General features: G+C 39.2%; 2 protein-coding genes across 9 annotated transcripts in view; both read left to right on the top strand.

Annotated features, from left to right (window-relative positions):
- mboat2a (membrane bound O-acyltransferase domain containing 2a) overlaps nt 1-3846 on the top strand; it is a 51294-nt gene extending 47448 nt beyond the window's left edge. Inside the window, exon 14 of the mRNA XM_004540502.6 lies at nt 1524-3846. Coding sequence (XP_004540559.1) covers nt 1524-1692 — 169 coding nt within the window. The 3' untranslated portion in view covers nt 1693-3846. The remainder of the gene's footprint in view (nt 1-1523) is intronic.
- Nucleotides 3847-4870: 1024 nt separating this feature from the next.
- The window catches only part of kidins220a (kinase D-interacting substrate 220a), a 46204-nt gene continuing 32875 nt past the window's right edge, over nt 4871-18199 (top strand). For 5 of the 8 annotated variants that reach the window (XM_004540501.4, XM_076877797.1, XM_004540500.4 and 2 more), the window contains exons 1-15: nt 4871-5001; nt 8401-8559; nt 9816-9914; nt 10609-10707; nt 11894-11992; nt 12337-12435; nt 12651-12749; nt 13513-13710; nt 13817-13915; nt 14222-14320; nt 15952-16050; nt 16151-16328; nt 16439-16603; nt 16717-16896; nt 17955-18120. In XM_004540501.4, the coding sequence (XP_004540558.2) occupies nt 8428-8559; nt 9816-9914; nt 10609-10707; nt 11894-11992; nt 12337-12435; nt 12651-12749; nt 13513-13710; nt 13817-13915; nt 14222-14320; nt 15952-16050; nt 16151-16328; nt 16439-16603; nt 16717-16896; nt 17955-18120 (1811 nt within the window). In that variant the 5' untranslated portion in view covers nt 4871-5001; nt 8401-8427. Of the gene's footprint in view, nt 5002-6461; nt 6544-8400; nt 8560-9815; nt 9915-10261; nt 10484-10608; nt 10708-11893; nt 11993-12336; nt 12436-12650; nt 12750-13512; nt 13711-13816; nt 13916-14221; nt 14321-15951; nt 16051-16150; nt 16329-16438; nt 16604-16716; nt 16897-17954; nt 18121-18199 lie in introns of those variants that run through there. The other 3 variants (XM_004540497.3, XM_076877798.1, XM_076877799.1) reach the window with 3 other exon arrangements.

Raw genomic sequence — 18199 nt, 5'->3', positions numbered from 1 at the left:
GGAGACACAATGTCAGCCTTTCTTATTTTAAAAAAATACATTCATTTTGCAAGCAATTCTGTTGTGTGAGATTACCGTGGTATTGTAGCAAACTTAAACTTTATTATTGTTGTAGTATTAAAAATGTAAATGAAATCGTTGCCCGTAGTGTTGAAATTTACATGTTTTTATTAGCCTGTCAGGCGGTAATGGTTAACGAGACAGCTTTATGATTGAAGGATGAGGAGGAAATAAAACAAGTGACCTTAACATTGACCAGTCGCTGCAAAGAAATTACGATCCAAACATCAACAACAGCTGCTAGAAAGGCAGTAAAGAACAGACACTGTAGTAGTGATGTGCGAATCATGAATGAATCGTTCAATACTCGAGAATCACTTTACTGACTCGTGACTCATGATTCACAAGCCCAACTGACACACTGACTCATCCCTGTTGCTATTAGCAAACTAATTTCATTAGTAGAAATATATCTAGCTTATAATTAAAATTGTGTGGGGGGGAAAAAAACAACAGCCAGTTTCTTAACAAAAACATTTCTGCTCTGAACTGGAAGAAAAAACCCTGAGTCACATCAAGACAATAGCTCCTCGGTTCACAGTAGCATCGCTCTGCTAGCATGCTAACAGCACATTTGAGTTACTCGCCCCCTCCCTCTGTGCTGAATCATAGCATGAACGAATCACTCACTCACTCACCCCCTCCCTCCTTGCTCACAGCTTCATCTTCTTGGTTTCTTAATGTTAAGAAACATTACTGAGCTGCAAATGTCATAAACCCATAATTTATTCACAATAGAGTACAGAATGGTAAATGGCCTGCATTTGTATAGCGCTTTACTCAGTCCCTAAGGACCCCAAAGTGCTTCACACTACATTCAGTCATTCACCCATTCACACACACATTCACACACTGGTGATTGCAAGCTACATTGTAGCCACTGACAGAGGCGAGGCTGCTGGACACTGGCGCCACTGGGCCCTCTGACCACCACCAGTAGGCAAACATGGGGTTATTTGCATGCCAAGGATATTTGGCATGCAGCCAGGAGGCAGCCTGGGATCGAACCACCGACCTTCTGATTAGTGGCTGACCTGCTCTGCCACCTGAGCTATAGCCACCCACAGAAAACATATCAAATGTTTAAACTGAGAAAATGTACCATTTTTAAGAAAAATATTAGTTTGTTTTCAATTTGATGGCAGCAACATTTCTCAAAAAAATTGGTAGAGCCATGTCTTGTAGCAGTCTATGAATATCCTGGAACTGAGGAGAGCCGGGCTGGACTTTTGGGAGAAGATTGTCTCATTTTTCAGTCCCGGGTCTTAATTTTTGTATTTTATGTCTGTGATGCGCCAGATGTTTTCTGTTGATGAAAGGTCTGACTGCAGGCAAGCTAAACTGGCTTGTTTGTTTGTTTGTTTGTTTGTTTGTTTACTACAAAGTCATGTTGTCAAACATGTGCAGTATGCAGTTTACTGTTGTCTTGTTAACAACATTCTCTCTCATCGATGTTTTCGCAGGACTTGGTACTTTGGGTTACATCTTCTATGTCTGCTGGTGGTCCTGGCCCTACCTGTCAAGTCGAAACGCCGGCAGGCCAAAGAGCAGCAGGACGACCTCCAGAAGGACAACCAGACAGATCACAACAGCACAGACAACAACTGCAACCAGAAAGAAAAGACCACATGAGGGTCGGGACGGTGACGCGCCGCCCCTTCAGCAGCAGAAACACTGAGACGAACTATAAACTACTGAGACCTGGAGTGTGTTGAGTCCGTTTACCTGACAAAGAACCAAATATCTCCTATCAGACAGAAAACACAAGTCTACATCCTGGCAAAAACTTCCAGTAGCAAGGCTGACAGCAATCACACTTCTGACATGGATACAAGACCAAGGTGAAGAAATGGCCAAGGTGTAAACTAATGAGCGGTAGTGGTTACTTTACAATATATTAGTGAAAACGAACACCTCCAAGCTGCCTTAAACCCTCTATGTACTTTGAAGGTGAAATAACAGTTTGAATGGCACGCTGCAGGAACCTAAATGCAGTTACACCAGTGTGGTTTCATGTAAGGTAAACAGATTTAAAGCGCAGTATGTGGAGGGTTTTTGTCATTGTCTGGGTACAAGCCTCTGTTAGGTGGCAACAGAAAACCGTGTACATGTAAAAGAAACATAACCTTTATCATCAGCTGCCAATTTCAAACAGGCCTTAGGATCCTCAACATATTGTTTGATTTCTATGTCTTTTTTTTTTTTTTTTAATCTCTATTCCAGAAGAATTCACATCGTGTGTGTTTTGTACTTAGATGTTTGTGATGACACTAATTGAAATCCATTCTGAATGCTCTTTTGTTTTTTGTGGGATGACTTGACTATGCCTGAAAGAGAGAATCTCAAAGTGGAATTCAGATCTCATTCCTCTCCAGTCTAAAAGATTTAATAACTGGATATCTTTTTATATTTTTCATATCTGCTGCTTTTTTTTTTTTTTTTTTTTTTGTTGGGCAAAGAAGACTCATCTGATAAATGTGTGTTTCAAAGGGAGTTTGTTTACCCTATGGTAACTTAGAATACCTTTTAAGGCTTGTTGACTTGGGGTTCAGAATTATTATTATTTTTAAATTTCTGCTGATATTTGTCTCATGACAGGTTTCCTCTGTGTTCAGTTGTTAAAACAAGTCTCCAAAATGATTTTAATTAACAGAATTCCTACAGAATTTACATCCTTCTTGAGTTATTTGTGCAGTAATTGTCTTAAGTCCTACAAACGCAACAGAAATCTAATCAGATCACCGCACTGACTTAGAAATAAAGTGTCAAATGGTCCATGCACAGTGCATAAAAGCACATAAAGAAACCAGTTACAGTTATATATGTACGTGACTTTATAGTATTGTACAAATTTCAAACACAAGCCAGCTGTTGTGGTAAATGGTCTTATTTCATATTGTGTGCACTTAATGTTAGCCTAGGGGATGTTTCAGCATTTGCTGTATGGTGTTCCTGTTTCCTCATGTTGTTTTGGTCCGTGGCTCGCCTTATTAGCCTTCTAGAGTCCCTCAGTTGGACCTTATAACAGCGACTGCTGTGATATTTTTCTGAAATCATTAGATCGGATTAATGAATGATGTAGTTAATGAAAACATGGTGCAGAGAGGACCTTTTACAAGGCACCTCGCTGCTCTTTGAATAATAGTGACACATAAATGTACCTGTAAGAGCAAGATATAATCTTGGGATTTCAAAGCCCACAACATCACTTTGAAATTATGCTTCCTTTTTTTTTTCTTTTTCCAAAAATCATTCTCAATAATTTAAGTTAAACTGATGCATTTGTTTCCTGTAAAGTAGTAACAAAGCAGCAGAGATGAGTTGGGGATTTTTCTTTCTTTTTTTTTTGGTTTTTAAGACTAAGATAACACTCGCATTTTCCTGCCATAACTTTGTGTGTGTGTACCAGTATTCATGTGACCCGTTGATGTGAACTCGACTTCACTATATTTGTAGCCTGGGCCCTGTGTAGGTGAGAGCGGCCCACCCAAGGGGAAAGGGATGTCATTGTTCAAAAACATAGCGATTATTGCACTGCATGGCCACCCAAACCAGCAGATCAATGCAAACTGCTCCATATGTCCAAAGTGCCAAATCATAAATGGCGCATTTTGGGTTTTTTTTTTCTTTTGTGTATAAGTGGGCCTGCGTGTGTGCGTGTGCGTGCCTGTGGAACATATTGGTTATTTTTGTGTCAGAAGGAAATTTATTGAAAGATTTGTATAACAGTACATTACAATTCTGATTTATGTGGGGGAATAAAGAGAACTTATTTTTAAACACTAACACTGCCATTATGTCATAAATGATTTGTTTTTGTCCTGTTAAAAAAACGAAGTAATTTGTTTTTAAATGAATGCAAACACTAGTACAAAAGGGCTTTAGCTGCATATATCACATGTGCATATAACATTAACCTCCTAGGACCTGCCGTCCACATATGTGGACATTAAATCATGGGTTATTTAGACCAAAATACACAATTTTGCTCTACAAGGGTCTAATATCCACTTACGAGGACATTATACTGCTACTGTTCTATCAAAATTTGTTTTTTCTTAAAAACAAAAATAAGGTAAAAAAATAAATAAAATCTGGTAATTCTTTGTTTTTACATTCATTGGGCCCCAATGTGACCAAATATCAAAGAGAAATTAAAAAAGCATGTCGTGGAAGAGTTCAGGTCTTAGGAGGTTAAGATTCTTGCATGTTAAAGAGAAACACGAGTAGAATCATTAAAATATATTAAAACATATTTATCAATTGGGTTTTTATCTTTTATTGATTTTTGTCTCTTTTTTTTTTTTTAAACAATACTTGACTTGTGTGGATATATCCTTCATCCACCCAAAGTCAAAAAAATGGGGCAAACAAAAGGAATTGGCCTTATTTTCTGCTTTGTAGTGTAACAAAATTGCCATCATCATTAGATTATCCATCTACTGCTCCATGCACATCATAATGGGAATTGAGTACAAATTGGGGGGAGTATCCAGATGCTTTACTCAGGTTCAGCATTTATATTATACTTTAATAGGCGACCAAAGAAAAAGCTAAATATTTTGCTTTATATCAACAGAATTGCCTAAAAGCAACGCACAGCATGTAAGCTTTGTGCTTAAAGCTTATTTTAACTACTTGTTGAATTCAGAAAAATATTTTGTTGTGTTTTTAAACTCAGAACCTATAAAGTTACTGTTAAAACTGTAAAATTAATGTCGTACAGTAAAAACAAATCCCACCTCCCCGCTTTTTCCCCCCTGTTAGTTTTCTTGCCACATGTTACCCTGCTGTACTCTTGGGTGCGAGGAGGTGGAGTCTTACTGTAGCAGGTCGAGGCTCCTCTGTCAAATAGAAGCAAAGATATTATGGCTTAAAAAACGAAGACTTTGTGACTGGATTATCTGGACCGGAATTAAAATACAGAGCAACCCAGCGTAGGTAAGACTACTTTAAAAAATTGTTGGTGTACTTTTCTCCAGCTTTTTAGAGGAGATAAAAAAATAAATAAATAAAAATGTAGGGACCTGTTGGAAAGCTAACGCTAGCCTGTTAGCCCGTTTCCAGGTTTGGCTAGCTTGTGTTTTCAAGTTGCTTCCTAGTGATAGTGAACGGGAAGTCGCTGCTGTGTTTGCAATATCGTGTTTGCAAAAGACCTTTGTCAAGACACCGGAATAACCGAGCCACACTATTTCTAAACCTTTCTTCGCCTCGTCACATTTAAAGCCATCTGATTATATGCGCGTCATACAGATGTTCTTTTTTTAAGAGTCATGGGGGTCAGAGCAGTGAACGCACCATAGACTTGGTGACTTTATATTATACACCGTATCAACATCGTTTAAATGGCACGATGTTGATACGGTGTTTTGCCTGTCAGTTTGTTGTGTCCATGAACTTTGTGCACGTTGCAAAGCCCACAGCCAAGCAGTTTAAGACTCTGTGTGTATCAAAAACATGAGACAGTTTTTGCTTATCCATATGACATTAGCAGACCCTGGTATGCATAAGGGAACTGAATCCTCAGCAGTTTCATACCCACATGACTGGTCATAAAAAGCTGACAGGTTAAATTTAGAGACCCTATCCAGTGTTGCTTAGTTCCCTTCTAACATTTGAATGCGTTCAGATAACCAAACAGCTGACGTGGAGTTTTATTTGATGGTTTGTGATGTTAGCTAGTGCTCTGTGTTTTTATATAAACACTATAAATGTCATGTTTATGTCAGTTTTCCAGCTGGAAACAAAGAGAATTGGGTTGCAAGTAACAAGTGTTTTCATTACTGATTAGAATTTATTATTTTCTTGGTCGATTTGACTTTTGGACATTAAAATGCCAGAAAACCGAACTTCTAAAGCCAGTTTCTTGTTTTGTCAGGGCAGCAACACAATTTATTTGATAAATTGTCACATTTAAGAATGGGTTAGAAAATAACTTGCAGTGATCGACTGATTTATTTGGTAATCCTTTGTTTTTCTTTATTTTTGTATCCAGAATCCTGTGTGTAGATCATTTTTATAGCACTAATTCACTTTCACAAGAACTGTGTTCATTTTCATTAATAACAGTAAATTGTTTGGTTTTCTACTATATTGTTGGGTGATTCAAAGGGTTAGTTTAATATTTAATTTTAATTGATCAGCACCTGAGTCATTGTAAACACTGTGATTATAGTGATACTAAAGTGACAGCTCCCATGCTACTTTATTGCATTATCTGTAAAATTAAGCCATACAGATGAGTCCAAACATCCTAATTGGCCTTTTATCTTTATCAGTCGGTGCCAAGCCATTGCATGTAATGAATGAATATCTGGTTGTGTGCCTCTATTGTGTTGGGTGAGGATGGGCGTAGGCCAGCCCCCTCATCTAATATTCAGCTGTTTGTAAAAAGGGGGGGATGCTGAGCCTGAGCCTGGCAGTGCTTGTTGAAACTGTGTGCAGCTGAGCAGAGAACCACTGCCAGTTTTACCCTTCACGAAGGTAAGAGTTTCTTTTGTAGTAATGTTTTCTGGAGATTGTAGGTCTTATTTTCCCTTCTTTCTCCAGCAGCTTATTTTTGATGTTTTTTCTTTCTTTCTTTTTTACTGGTTTATTGTCTCTGAGCTTTAGTGTGCATGTGTTTTGTGAAAAAGATGCGATTGAGCTCCACTCTGATCACTGCTGAACAGGGAGAGAGCGCTTAATGTTTACTGATTGGTTCTTGGGTGTATTTGTCCACCCATTATGCTGAGAGGCAAGAAGCTGGGGAGGGTGTGTCAACAGGCTCCAATTGCTTTGACTGTAAACAAAGGATTTTTTTCTCACCTCTTCCTGGCACTGTCTAATATGGGCAAATGGTTACCAGGCGATCCCTGACTGAAAATATAAAGAATTCAGAAAAAAAAGGTTAAATATTTGCATTGATTGGTTACTCTGCATTTGAGTAAACTGCCAGGCCTTTGTACTGACAGCCCAAGAGGCATGTGACATTTGAGTGTTTATTGACCTGAGCTTGAGCTGCTTGTCTGAAGGATTATGGTGAAATATTGAGCCGTATATAAAGCCCATTGCCAGGGCAACTTACAAGCAATGAATGGAGCTGATTAATTCTTTGTTACTGTGGCAGGAAGTAGGTCTGACCATTAGGAAAGAGCCCAACTTGATGAATGATGAATGAGTGCTTTTATCGATTGGCTGAATCCCTAATTCCTGTAAAAACCCCTTTCAAAAGAAAACATATTTTAGGGGCTTTTTCTTGTCCAGATATATTATACAGTACATTTATGGGAGTTTTGTGCCATTTTATCTTAAACTGGGAATATCTTTTCTAAATATAGAGTAAGTCAATACCCAGTAGTTAAAGTGTCAAAGAAAAAAACAAACCTTGGCCGTCCAGTTAAGGTAAAAAGGCTTAAAATGACTCAGTAAATTTAGAAACATGCTTGTCTCTGGGTTTAGGATAATTCTTGAGAATGGTTCACTCCAATTATAGATAATCTCGCTCCAGTGGGTTATGTGCATTGATTTGTCATATAGTCACTGCGTCTTACTGCTTTTTTCCTATCGGTGCTAAAGTACTTTTAGGGAGAACTCTGCTTTTTTCTTGTGTACAAAAGTTCCGCAATGTCCAATTTCAGGAAGTGGAGGAGGGTAGAAAAGGCTGGCTCTGATATAATTGGAGCAAACAGTCGAGTGCACCGATTGTCCTAGCCTTTATTACATCAGAGAGTCAAAGTTTAAAGACTATTGTTTGTCTTCATTGGTATTTGATGGCTTGGTTAACTATCTTGAGCAGAGCTTTGTGATTGCTCAGCCTTCATTATACTGAGTGGACAAATTTCAGTCAGTGTTTTCAGCCTCAGCAGACAGACTGAACGAAACTGAAGAGAACTAACAGCCCCTGCTCATCCCTGTGTAATAAGCTTGTTTAATAGATTGTAAGTATGGTTATAATGATACTTTAACATGATATTAAAAGATTTGTAATGACCTCTGAAATGCACGCTCAAAAAAAATTGTCCTGATAATTTGTGATCGATAATATAGTTGCATTAGAGTGGATATTGCAACATGTCGAACTTTTTATATGTGTGTTTCTTAAATATTATACTTTAATGTGTACACCATCTAGTTTCTGCTGTATTGTTATTGCTTGTATGTATGCATGCAAGTTGGGGTTTGGACAGTGGTGATTTATTCCACTGCATCACTTCAAAGGCACGCCACACCTCTTCCCGGTCACGATTTTAACTTCTTGTTTGTCTCTTAGAAGTGCTGTATATTTAGCTGCACAGGCCACAAAGCTATTGTTGTGCTCTTTAGCTCATTGTGAATGCTGCTTTTGCTCTCATTCTGCAGGGGTGTATAGCTGGTTAGCTGTCAACCATGGATACCAGCACGTCCCTAAAGATGACCTCTCTGGCTGTCCAGAGTCTGTTCAGCTATGTGGACGAGGAGAACCTGGCTGCCATCAAAGCGCATTTGGACATGTTCACGGATGTGGACAGCAGGAGTGATGTAAGCCACATCACAGCAGCCTTAATGTTGGCTCTAGAAGTTCAGGGAAGAATAAGCAGTAATTAAAGGCTCTTTAAAATAACTTTAGTTGGTGTTATGTAGGAAAACTGAAATCCTTCTGTGTGGAGTTTGTGTCCTCTTCCTGTTCAAAAACATACTTGTTAGGTTAATTGGTGATTCTTGGCTTTAGGTGAGAATATGAATGGTTGTTTGTGCTTGCCTTATGAAGGACTGGTGACCTCTCCAGGCTGTTTCCTATCTCTCACCCAAAATCAGCTTGGATTGGCTCCAGCTAGTAGCTAAGAAAATGAATGGATGGATGAAGATATAGTACTCATAAAACATTATTATTTTATTATCTTTTGCGTTCTTAATTATTTTAGATAACATTTTAGATATCTCTTGTCGCTGCAACTAAAAGGTCAGCTACTGTTTTACAACAGTAAAGAAATTGTTTATTATGTGCACTTAGTACTCATAGGACGTTATTGCAGTATACCCTGAAAGACACAGAGGGATAGAGCTTAGAAGGGAATATAAACATCCGAGGCCATTAAAAGGTAATGCAGTATCTCCACACTATGTGTACTGTACACTGTACGATTGTAGCAGCTGTAAGTAGCCTGATTCCTGTATTTGCAACATATACAATCTTAAAGGATAATGCCAGTGAGATGATATTTTGTCAAGAAATCCTACAAAAAGACCAGAACTCCAAAACTGAACCGATCCTACTACTAATAAGTATTTTCATGTAGCCAAAATCTGATTGTTGCACATTGCTGTTTGTTTCCATGTTTGTCTATATAGGTGCTGTAGTTTATGCACAGTGCTTGTATAGACACCCTCTTGCTGTTGCTGTAATTACCACAAAGTGCTAAATTTCCTGCAAATGAGTCCCGAGTTACATATAGGAGCATTTACCAAAAAAAAATAGAGCACATAGCAGGTTGTTAAAAGATTAAAGAAATAAAATTGTGCGGCGACAGACAGTCTGGTACCCGAGTAGAGCAGATTTTGTAATTTTAGGCTTTACATGAATTTGTTGACAAAGAAAAATTGAGACAATTCCAGACCTCTCCCTTAATGTGGAAAATATCAAGCAGCGTGTAGACTTGTATGGGACAGTAATCAGTTATGTTACTGTACATGAAGTCATAAAATCGTTGGACCTATCTGTCATTTTGTTCCAGTGACGTCTTATTTCATTTGTATTGGATAATCAACCACCTGTACTCCGCGTCTCCTTGTTTCAGAATGGACAGACTCCCCTCATGGTGGCAGCAGAGCAGGGCAGTCTGGAAATAGTGCAGGAGCTCATTAAGAGAGGAGCCAACGTTAACTTGGACGATATTGTAAGTTCTCAAATGCACACGCACGTGTCATCTCTTAATAAAGAGCACAGCCCCAAACATGAGTAAACGCAATGTACGCAGAATGGAGGGACAGGTGAAAAACAGTGCGGTCATTTAAACCACATCATCCACTTGACAAAGAAGACATAACTAGTGGCCTTGATGTTCCATCTTGCTGAACTCACCACATTCGGGCTTAGCCCTCAGCTGTTATGATCCGTCATGAGCCATAATGACAGCTTATTACATACTTTTACCTTCGCTCATTTGAGTAAATGACAGGATCCACTCACTAGCCAACACCCTGCGACTTCAGATCCCAGCACACACTCACGCACGCACGCATGCAGCCTCCTACTTCGACGCACGCATGCATTGCTCTCACACCACTTATTAACATCTCACGTAATGTAACCTATTATTACACATGGCGCACTCAAAGTCAAAGAAGAGAGAGGAAGTTTTCCATTTCGTAGTCCTGTCCGTGTCTCACACTCGCGCTCTGTGACACCTTTGTCTCTCGATGCGACACCGCGTTCCCATGAGCACCTGGTACGACCAGCTGGTAGGTGCGGTTTTCTTTTTTTTTTTTCTAACCATCCTCGAGCGTCCCATTTATTGCTCTGACAGATGCTCTGTCAACTGGATTTAGAGAATGGGAGTTCTCAAAGTAACAGGTAGTGTCTGTGTACAGGACTGCTGGACGGCGCTGATCTCGGCAGCTAAGGAGGGACACATCGAGGTGGTGAGGGACTTGCTGGAGAACAATGCTAACCTTGAGCACAGAGACATGGTGAGAATGTAGACGGTGTGAAATTTTTCCTCATTTAAAATATGTAAAGTTTGTGTTTACTGTACTACAAATACAAAGGAGCAAAAATGAAATTTGGCTAGAAAACTGGGCTCCCAACATCTAGCTAGCCTTGTGGGTGAAACGTGATCCAACACCTGTTACGTATTGGCCAATAGCCTTTTGTTTTGCTTTAGCTCCTCACTAACTCCCCTTACTTTCAATCAGTGTTACCAAATAAAGTCTTAAATGTATTTGGGGTATATTGCTGAGCTGGAACAAGCTCCAAGCACAACCAAAATGACTTAATTTACGATAATATTAAAAAAAAAAGGCTAGATAGCTTAACAACAGAAAAGAAAAAGACCTCAAATCAGTCTTATGAATTTACTGAAATGGTATATATTCCTTTTATATTTATTAATGCTTTCTGTTTGATGTGACAGTTCCACTGCTGGTTGAACAGAGTAATGCATTAGCTTGGAAATCGACCTAAAATTAAATTACTTTCTGTCTGATGGCTCCTTTCTAGTAGTAATCCCATTTACTGGGCTCTGGTTGTCTTTGCATGGGCAGTGATATGATTTAGTTACTTCGTCAGAGGCAAAGACTCGACAGTAACCAAACTATAGAAGCTTTTTTCTGTATTAATAAGATTAAAAGCAATGCTTAGGAAATATGATCTACATGTTGTTCCTAACTGGGCTGAAATCCTGGGAGAAATGTTAAAAAACACAGTAAGGATAGTGAAAACTAACAGTCTTTATGTATCACCGTGTATCAAAGGATACATTTGCTTTCGTATTATGTACCAGACATGTACATTATAAATCCTTGGCCTCTGCAACTCCATGGCAATGAGTCAGGAGGTGGGCTGACTCATTGGCGTTCATGGTGTGTCTAAGCTGCGTAGGAGAGATCACAGTCAGTCATCACAGTGGGATTATAATAAACGACACTGTGTGATACTTCACTTACTGGGTCACGTCATCTTTAAAGAGCACATTTTCCAACCACAAAATCTGTCTAGATCTGTACTAGCCTGTAAGGTCAGTACTGTTGTTTGTCTTCCTCTTTATTATAATAAAATAAACTGAATATTACATGTGTTGTGTGTGTTGCTGTTTTCTGATCGTGTACACTTAAACTCCTCACTAGCTGAACTAGATTATCTGTGTTTTCTACTTAGGGAGGCTGGACTGCTCTCATGTGGGCAGCCTATAAAGGTCGTACAGATGTGGCCCAGCTGCTTTTGGAAAAAGGATCCAACCCTAACATCACTGGACAGGTATAAAAACTCAACACAGCATTGTTATTTGTATGTTATCTGTGTCTTCTGAAATCTTTGGGCATCTGTGATCTGATAATCTGAATAAAGACATTATTTGGTTTGTTTGTTATGATTTTAAACTCTGTGTAAATGCAGGGAAATAGAGAGAAATGTCTCATTTTAAATAAGTGGTAAAAGTCAGTAAATTTGAGAATTAAAGATAAAAAAGGGGTAAGCACCGCAGTGCTTTGCCTCTCCCCATCATCTGCTTTTACAGCTTGAAGCATTTGTATGACCGCGGGCTTAACACTGATCATTAGTTACTGTCAGCATGACTACACGGCTGTCCTCTGCCCCAACAGTACAGCGTCTACCCCATTATCTGGGCGGCAGGTCGAGGCCACGCAGAGATTGTCCGTCTCCTGCTGGAGCACGGAGCCAAGGTCAATTGCTCAGACAAGGTAACTACATACTGACAGATGCTCATTATTTACTTGCTTTAAATCCCACATAAGATGTGCTTTGTGGTTAGGACTCGGTCTAAAAGAACATTCTTATTCCCCAAGTGCCTTTCCTCTGTCCTGGGCCTCTTATTTGTTGCCCTTCCTTCATGATTAATCAATCTCTAGGTTGTTGATTGAATCATCTCTTGCACTCTGTCATTTTTTATTTGTAGTATGGCACCACTCCTTTGATCTGGGCAGCCCGGAAGGGCCACTATGACTGTGTGATGCACCTCTTGGCCAATGGAGCTGATGTAGACCAGGAAGGAGCAGTAAGTAGACTGTCAGTAGCATTCAGCAGTGATGCTAATTGTTTCATATAAAAATGGACACACTGTGTCAAAGGGAGTGTTTTCCTTTCTGTGTAAATTATTTTGATTACGAGTCAAGCTGTACATTAGGCAGCACCTCAGCTGTAGTTCACATAACTATAAACAAGACAGTGCTGTCATTTATTTCAAGGACTACTCCACACAGATGTAAGTACTCAAGAACTTCATTTGGCATTAGTTGTGATGATGCCACTAAAGGTTTCAGCAAAGGCACTTTTATTATTAATAAAAATAGTGTTCTTAATTATTTTGTGTCTGGAATGTTTGAGTAGCAGCATTATTTATTTTATTTCCACACGAACAAAACACAATCTTAAACCCCCCCCAAATGATTTCTGCAATGTAGTGCATCTGTGCTGCTTCAAGTCATGTTGCATCTATGCTAATACAAAGTGAATGATGCGCTTTTTTTACGTGCTGCATCAGTAATCGGATGGAACTGTCATAGCTAATGTTACAGAGCAGTTTAAAAGGCAGTGACTAAGAGACTGTGGAGTTTGCAAAACCCGGGTTATTAGGCTCTTTAAGCTAGATTGTTCATTGACAGAAGGGTGTATTGTCTCTTAAAGCTCCTGAAATAAACAGGCATGCGGGAAAGGATGATCTTTACTGATAACTGCACATTTTTTGTTTGATAATAGGAATGAATAGCAAAAAGGGGTTCGAATGATGTCTAAATATGCCTCTTTCCTTGGCTTCACAGAACTCAATGACGGCTCTGATCGTAGCCGTGAAAGGCGGCTACACAGAGGTCGTCAAAGAGCTGCTGAAGAGGAACCCAAACGTTAACAAGACAGACAAAGACCACAACACAGCCCTTACCATCGCTGCCAAGGAGGGACACACAGAAATTGTGCAGGACCTGCTTGATGCCGGAACCTACGTCAATGTTCCAGACAGGGTGAGATGTTTGACAGTAGCAGCAGCAGTGGCTGATATGAAATACAATGGAAATAAAATACAACTCACTTTTCTCTGTTTGGTTTTCTCTGGTTTCTCTCTTGCAGAGTGGGGAAACAATGCTGATAGGAGCAGTTAGAGGAGGTCATGTGGAGATAGTGCGAGCTCTGTTGAACAAATATGCTGATATTGACGCCAGGGGCCAGGTAGAAGCTCCTCTCCTTCTGCCCTCTCATGTGCTCGGTGTAAAATGTCACCCTACTGATCAGTACTGTTTACTTATCCCTATTGTTTCTCAGTAAAGTGAACTTTTCCCCATGGGTTAGAATTACAGATATTTCTTGTTGTTGTTGCATAGACCTACCTTAATGTGCATAAAAATATGCACAGTACAGCATAATATGCTGCATTCCCAGCTATGCATATTAAACCATATATATTTTATTTTATTTGGGATTTTGTTAATGCAATTTGTTGTTGTTAGTACAAAAAAAGCTTTTATTTTTCATCAGGATGGAAAGACTGCCCTCTACTGGGCAGTGGAGAAAGGTAATGCTACCATGGTGAGAGACATTCTGCAGTGCAACCCTGACACCGAGAGCGCCACCAAGGTATCTTTCTTGACCTTTGAACTTCTTTAATTTGATTTCTTGATTATGTTGCAATTTAAAACCTCCAGAAAATCAAATTTTAAAACATGGTATTGGTATTTATATATAATTGTATTTATTTATTTATTTTTAAATGTGTGGTGTTGATTCATTGTTCTTTTTTATTTTGGCCATTATTCAGAGACAACAACAGCAAATATGTTTCCATACAAAGTTCAGAGAGGACAAATTATTATCTGGAAGGCTGTAACCTTCACTTTTACAGAGCGTTTTCTAAATAGCAACACTTTTATAACTGGATTTCACTAAACAAATGGTGAGGATAACAATAAATAAAAATAAACCTTAGATTTATACAATACTGTGCAAAAGTCACCGTGATATCTTTATATTTTGCTTCCAGAGGAATTCTTTCATTTTCAAAAATGTTTTCCAGGCTTTCTAAAGGTTTTTCAGAGTCTGTCTTTGTACACTGGCTGCTTTCTCACTCATTTTCAGTCCAGTCATTGTACCACAGCATTTTCAGAGGCATTGTTTTTGTTTAAGCCACTTAACACTGACCTATGAGTCATTCAAGAAACCGGTCAAAAAAAGACACCTAAGTCAAGGATGAACCGGTGTTGTGTCTACACATAACACATTGTCTACACAGTGTTATGTCTACACATGAGGCAGTTTAGCAAAGACCCAATTTTAAATTGTATCTTCAGGCATTTTCTTACAATAAGCCTACTGCAAAAAACAAAATACTTGTTCTGTTTTTTATTTTAGTTTTATCTGTATAAAATCTCAACAATAACACAGTTTACACAAACATAAAATTGTAGGTGATTCCAGAGAGCTGAAAAACTTAGCATATCTCAGGTGTGCAAAATAAAAATAAGTAAACAAATAAATAAAGAAACTGAACAAGTGGAGCATGAGGTGAACAGTAAAGTAATCTCCTAACAAATGGGAACAAATCCAGCAAGGAACAGAGAAATGCATTTGGCCTGCCCAGAGCCCGAACCTCAACATTGTTAAAGCAGTGTGGGATCATCTTAACAGAGAACAAAATAACAAGGCAGCCAACATCCAAAGAAGAGCTTTAAATGACCTTTAAGACGCCTGGAGAGCTACAGCTGAATACTACCTAAAGAAATTAAAAGTAAGCTTACACAAGAGAGTTCAGGCTGTTTTGAAGAATAATGGTGGTCACACCAAATATTTTATGCTTGTTAGAATTACGCAAACTCTTCTATACTTTATATACTCTGTATCCATATATGTTTGGACATGACTCGAAAAATCGCTACACCTATTTCAGACTTTCCAAGCAAATATTAAGAAATGAGGGGTTTCTCAAGACTGTATAATACTTTATTTCACAACTTTACCCCTCAATCTTTTTATATGTTGCCTGACCCTTGCTCTGAGTTCATGCTGCATCTCTCTGATAACAAATAACCTCAGGCATAGATTATTTTGTGCTTTGTACATTATTAGTCCCATATTGATTTAGCCAAGCTGTGAAATTTAACAGTGTGTAATGTAATAAATAGTCTGCTGCATACGAAGGTGATGTGGTTCTGAAGTTCTGAAGGGAAATCATTGTAAAGTTAATTGAGTGATTGTGTTTGTTTGGGTTTTAGGAGGGAGAGACGCCGCTTATCAAAGCAACGAAAATGAGGAGCATAGAGATCGTGGAACTGCTACTGGATAAAGGAGCCAAGGTGTCTTCAGTGGACAAGGTACTGTTTAAAGCACGCTTGGTCTTGCTTCTGTTTTTAGATTGTGTTCTCAGCTTGGAGTGAACAGTCATTAACTGAGCTCTGTGTTTTCTTCTCTCAGAAAGGAGACACGCCTCTCCACATCGCCATTCGAGGGCGTAGCCGAAAGTTGGCCGAGCTGCTGCTGAGGAACCCGAAAGATGGCCGCCTGTTGTACCGTCCCAACAAAGCTGGAGAAACACCGTACAACATCGATTGCACCCACCAGAAAAGCATCCTGACGCAGATATTTGGAGCGAGTACGACACATTTCACATTGCAAACTAAAAAAGGAGAATTTACGTTCAGAATTTGAGAAAAGAAGCTGTTTATTTTCTCTGAATATTTTTTCCTCCTAACTTTCTCTCAGAGCACCTGTCCCCCACTGAGTCTGATGGAGACATGTTGGGTTATGACCTGTATAGCAGCGCTTTAGCAGACATCCTTAGTGAGCCCACGATGCAGCCGCCTATCTGCGTTGGCCTGTATGCTCAGTGGGGCAGTGGCAAGTCTTTCCTTCTTAAGAAACTGGAGGGTATGTATTCTCCTGGATGAGAATAAAGTGGTACTGGGATGTGGAAAGTACTTTTTATTGTTTTTTAAATTTCTTTTTTGTTTTCGCCTCTCCGTTCTTCTCTTGTTCAACAGATGAGATGAAGACATTTGCAGGCCAGCAGATAGAGCCATTGTTCCAGTTCTCATGGCTGGTAGTCTTCCTCACCCTGCTGCTCTGCGGCTCAGTGGCCATCGTTCTGGGCTTTACTGTTAATCCCAAACTGGCGATCGCGGTCTCGCTCAGCCTCCTCGCCCTGCTCTACATCTTTTTCGGTGAGGAGACAGACCGGCTTGAATACTGGGTACTGAATGATTGTGGGAAAACTCTGCTTTGATTTGAATCACTCTGCAGTGAGATGAGAATAAAAGGTCAGCCTGCTGTCCAAAGAGAATGTCAAGCAGAATTCTTTAACTGGAAAATATTTTGACCCCTGTTTCAGTGTGGCGTGTTTTTATGCTGTGCAAAAACATTTAATCTAAACTGTAAATCAAAGCCTTTTAATAATGAGTCAGTGACAGTGTTGTAATGAACCCCTTTTAAAAAAATTACCAGCTTAGCTACTATTAAATTTTAATTCCGTTTAGTGGACATTACGTGTAAACATTGCTACGCTAGGACTTCTAGCCAAACTTAATTTGCAGATCTTGTCCCTGGTTAGGCTTTTGGGGTCTTCTATTATCCTAATACAGAGACAATTACTAGTAGAAACATAGTCAAGCAACCACTGCAGACAGTATAGAAATATTGACTAAAGCAAAAAAAATAAAAAATAGGAACAATGAGTGAAAAATAACAATTAAGAACAAAATAAAGAGAAAAATGGATGCTTTAAAGATCCAGCTCAGTGCTTACAGATCAGCCTTTGTTTGAATCATAATTTACTAAAGCGTGAAGAAACGTCTTTCGGCTGTTTTCATATTCACAAGGGGGCGCCACAGCATGTATTTGATTTAGTAGATTTTTATCCTGCATGCTGTTTGTGACCCTCCCAGAGTTTTAAGTCTCCTCCTGGTCTTGAAGCAGGGCATTTTTTGCATGTTTGGTGAATGCTTTAATGTGTCTTAAATTCGTAAAATCTTAACAAGAAGCACAACCAATCCTACTCCATCATCATCCTGGTTACACCATACTTGACAGCATTTGAAAAATTTTGCCTGTCACATTTTTTTTTTGTCACTGAGGCTTGGTCCTGGTAAAAATCTTACTGAATTTCAGAAGCCAAACCTTTTGAGGTTTAAGAAGATAAAGTAATCACAGATATTGGTTAAATGGAGTAAGGTGGACAATGTTATTTTTTTCTTTGTTGACTGTGATATGTCTTTGCATTTAGTATTGGTGTACTTCGGAAGCCGGCGTGAGAGGGAAAGCTGGAACTGGGCATGGGTCATCAGCACCCGGCTCGCTCGTCATGTCGGTTACCTGGAGCTGCTGCTCAAACTGATGTTTGTCAACCCTCGTGAACTCCCTGAGCAGACCACCCGCGCCCTTCCTGTCAGGTGACAATGATGCACAGACACAGAACTACATCCACTCGATTTATTGTAGTCAACACATAAAATACACCTTCACAATTTT

Source organism: Maylandia zebra, linkage group LG19 (genome assembly GCF_041146795.1).
Source record: "Maylandia zebra isolate NMK-2024a linkage group LG19, Mzebra_GT3a, whole genome shotgun sequence".
Classification (NCBI taxonomy): domain Eukaryota; kingdom Metazoa; phylum Chordata; class Actinopteri; order Cichliformes; family Cichlidae; genus Maylandia; species Maylandia zebra.
The sequence above is the reverse complement of the archived record's forward strand: the minus strand, read 5'-3'. Positions and strand labels throughout refer to the sequence as shown.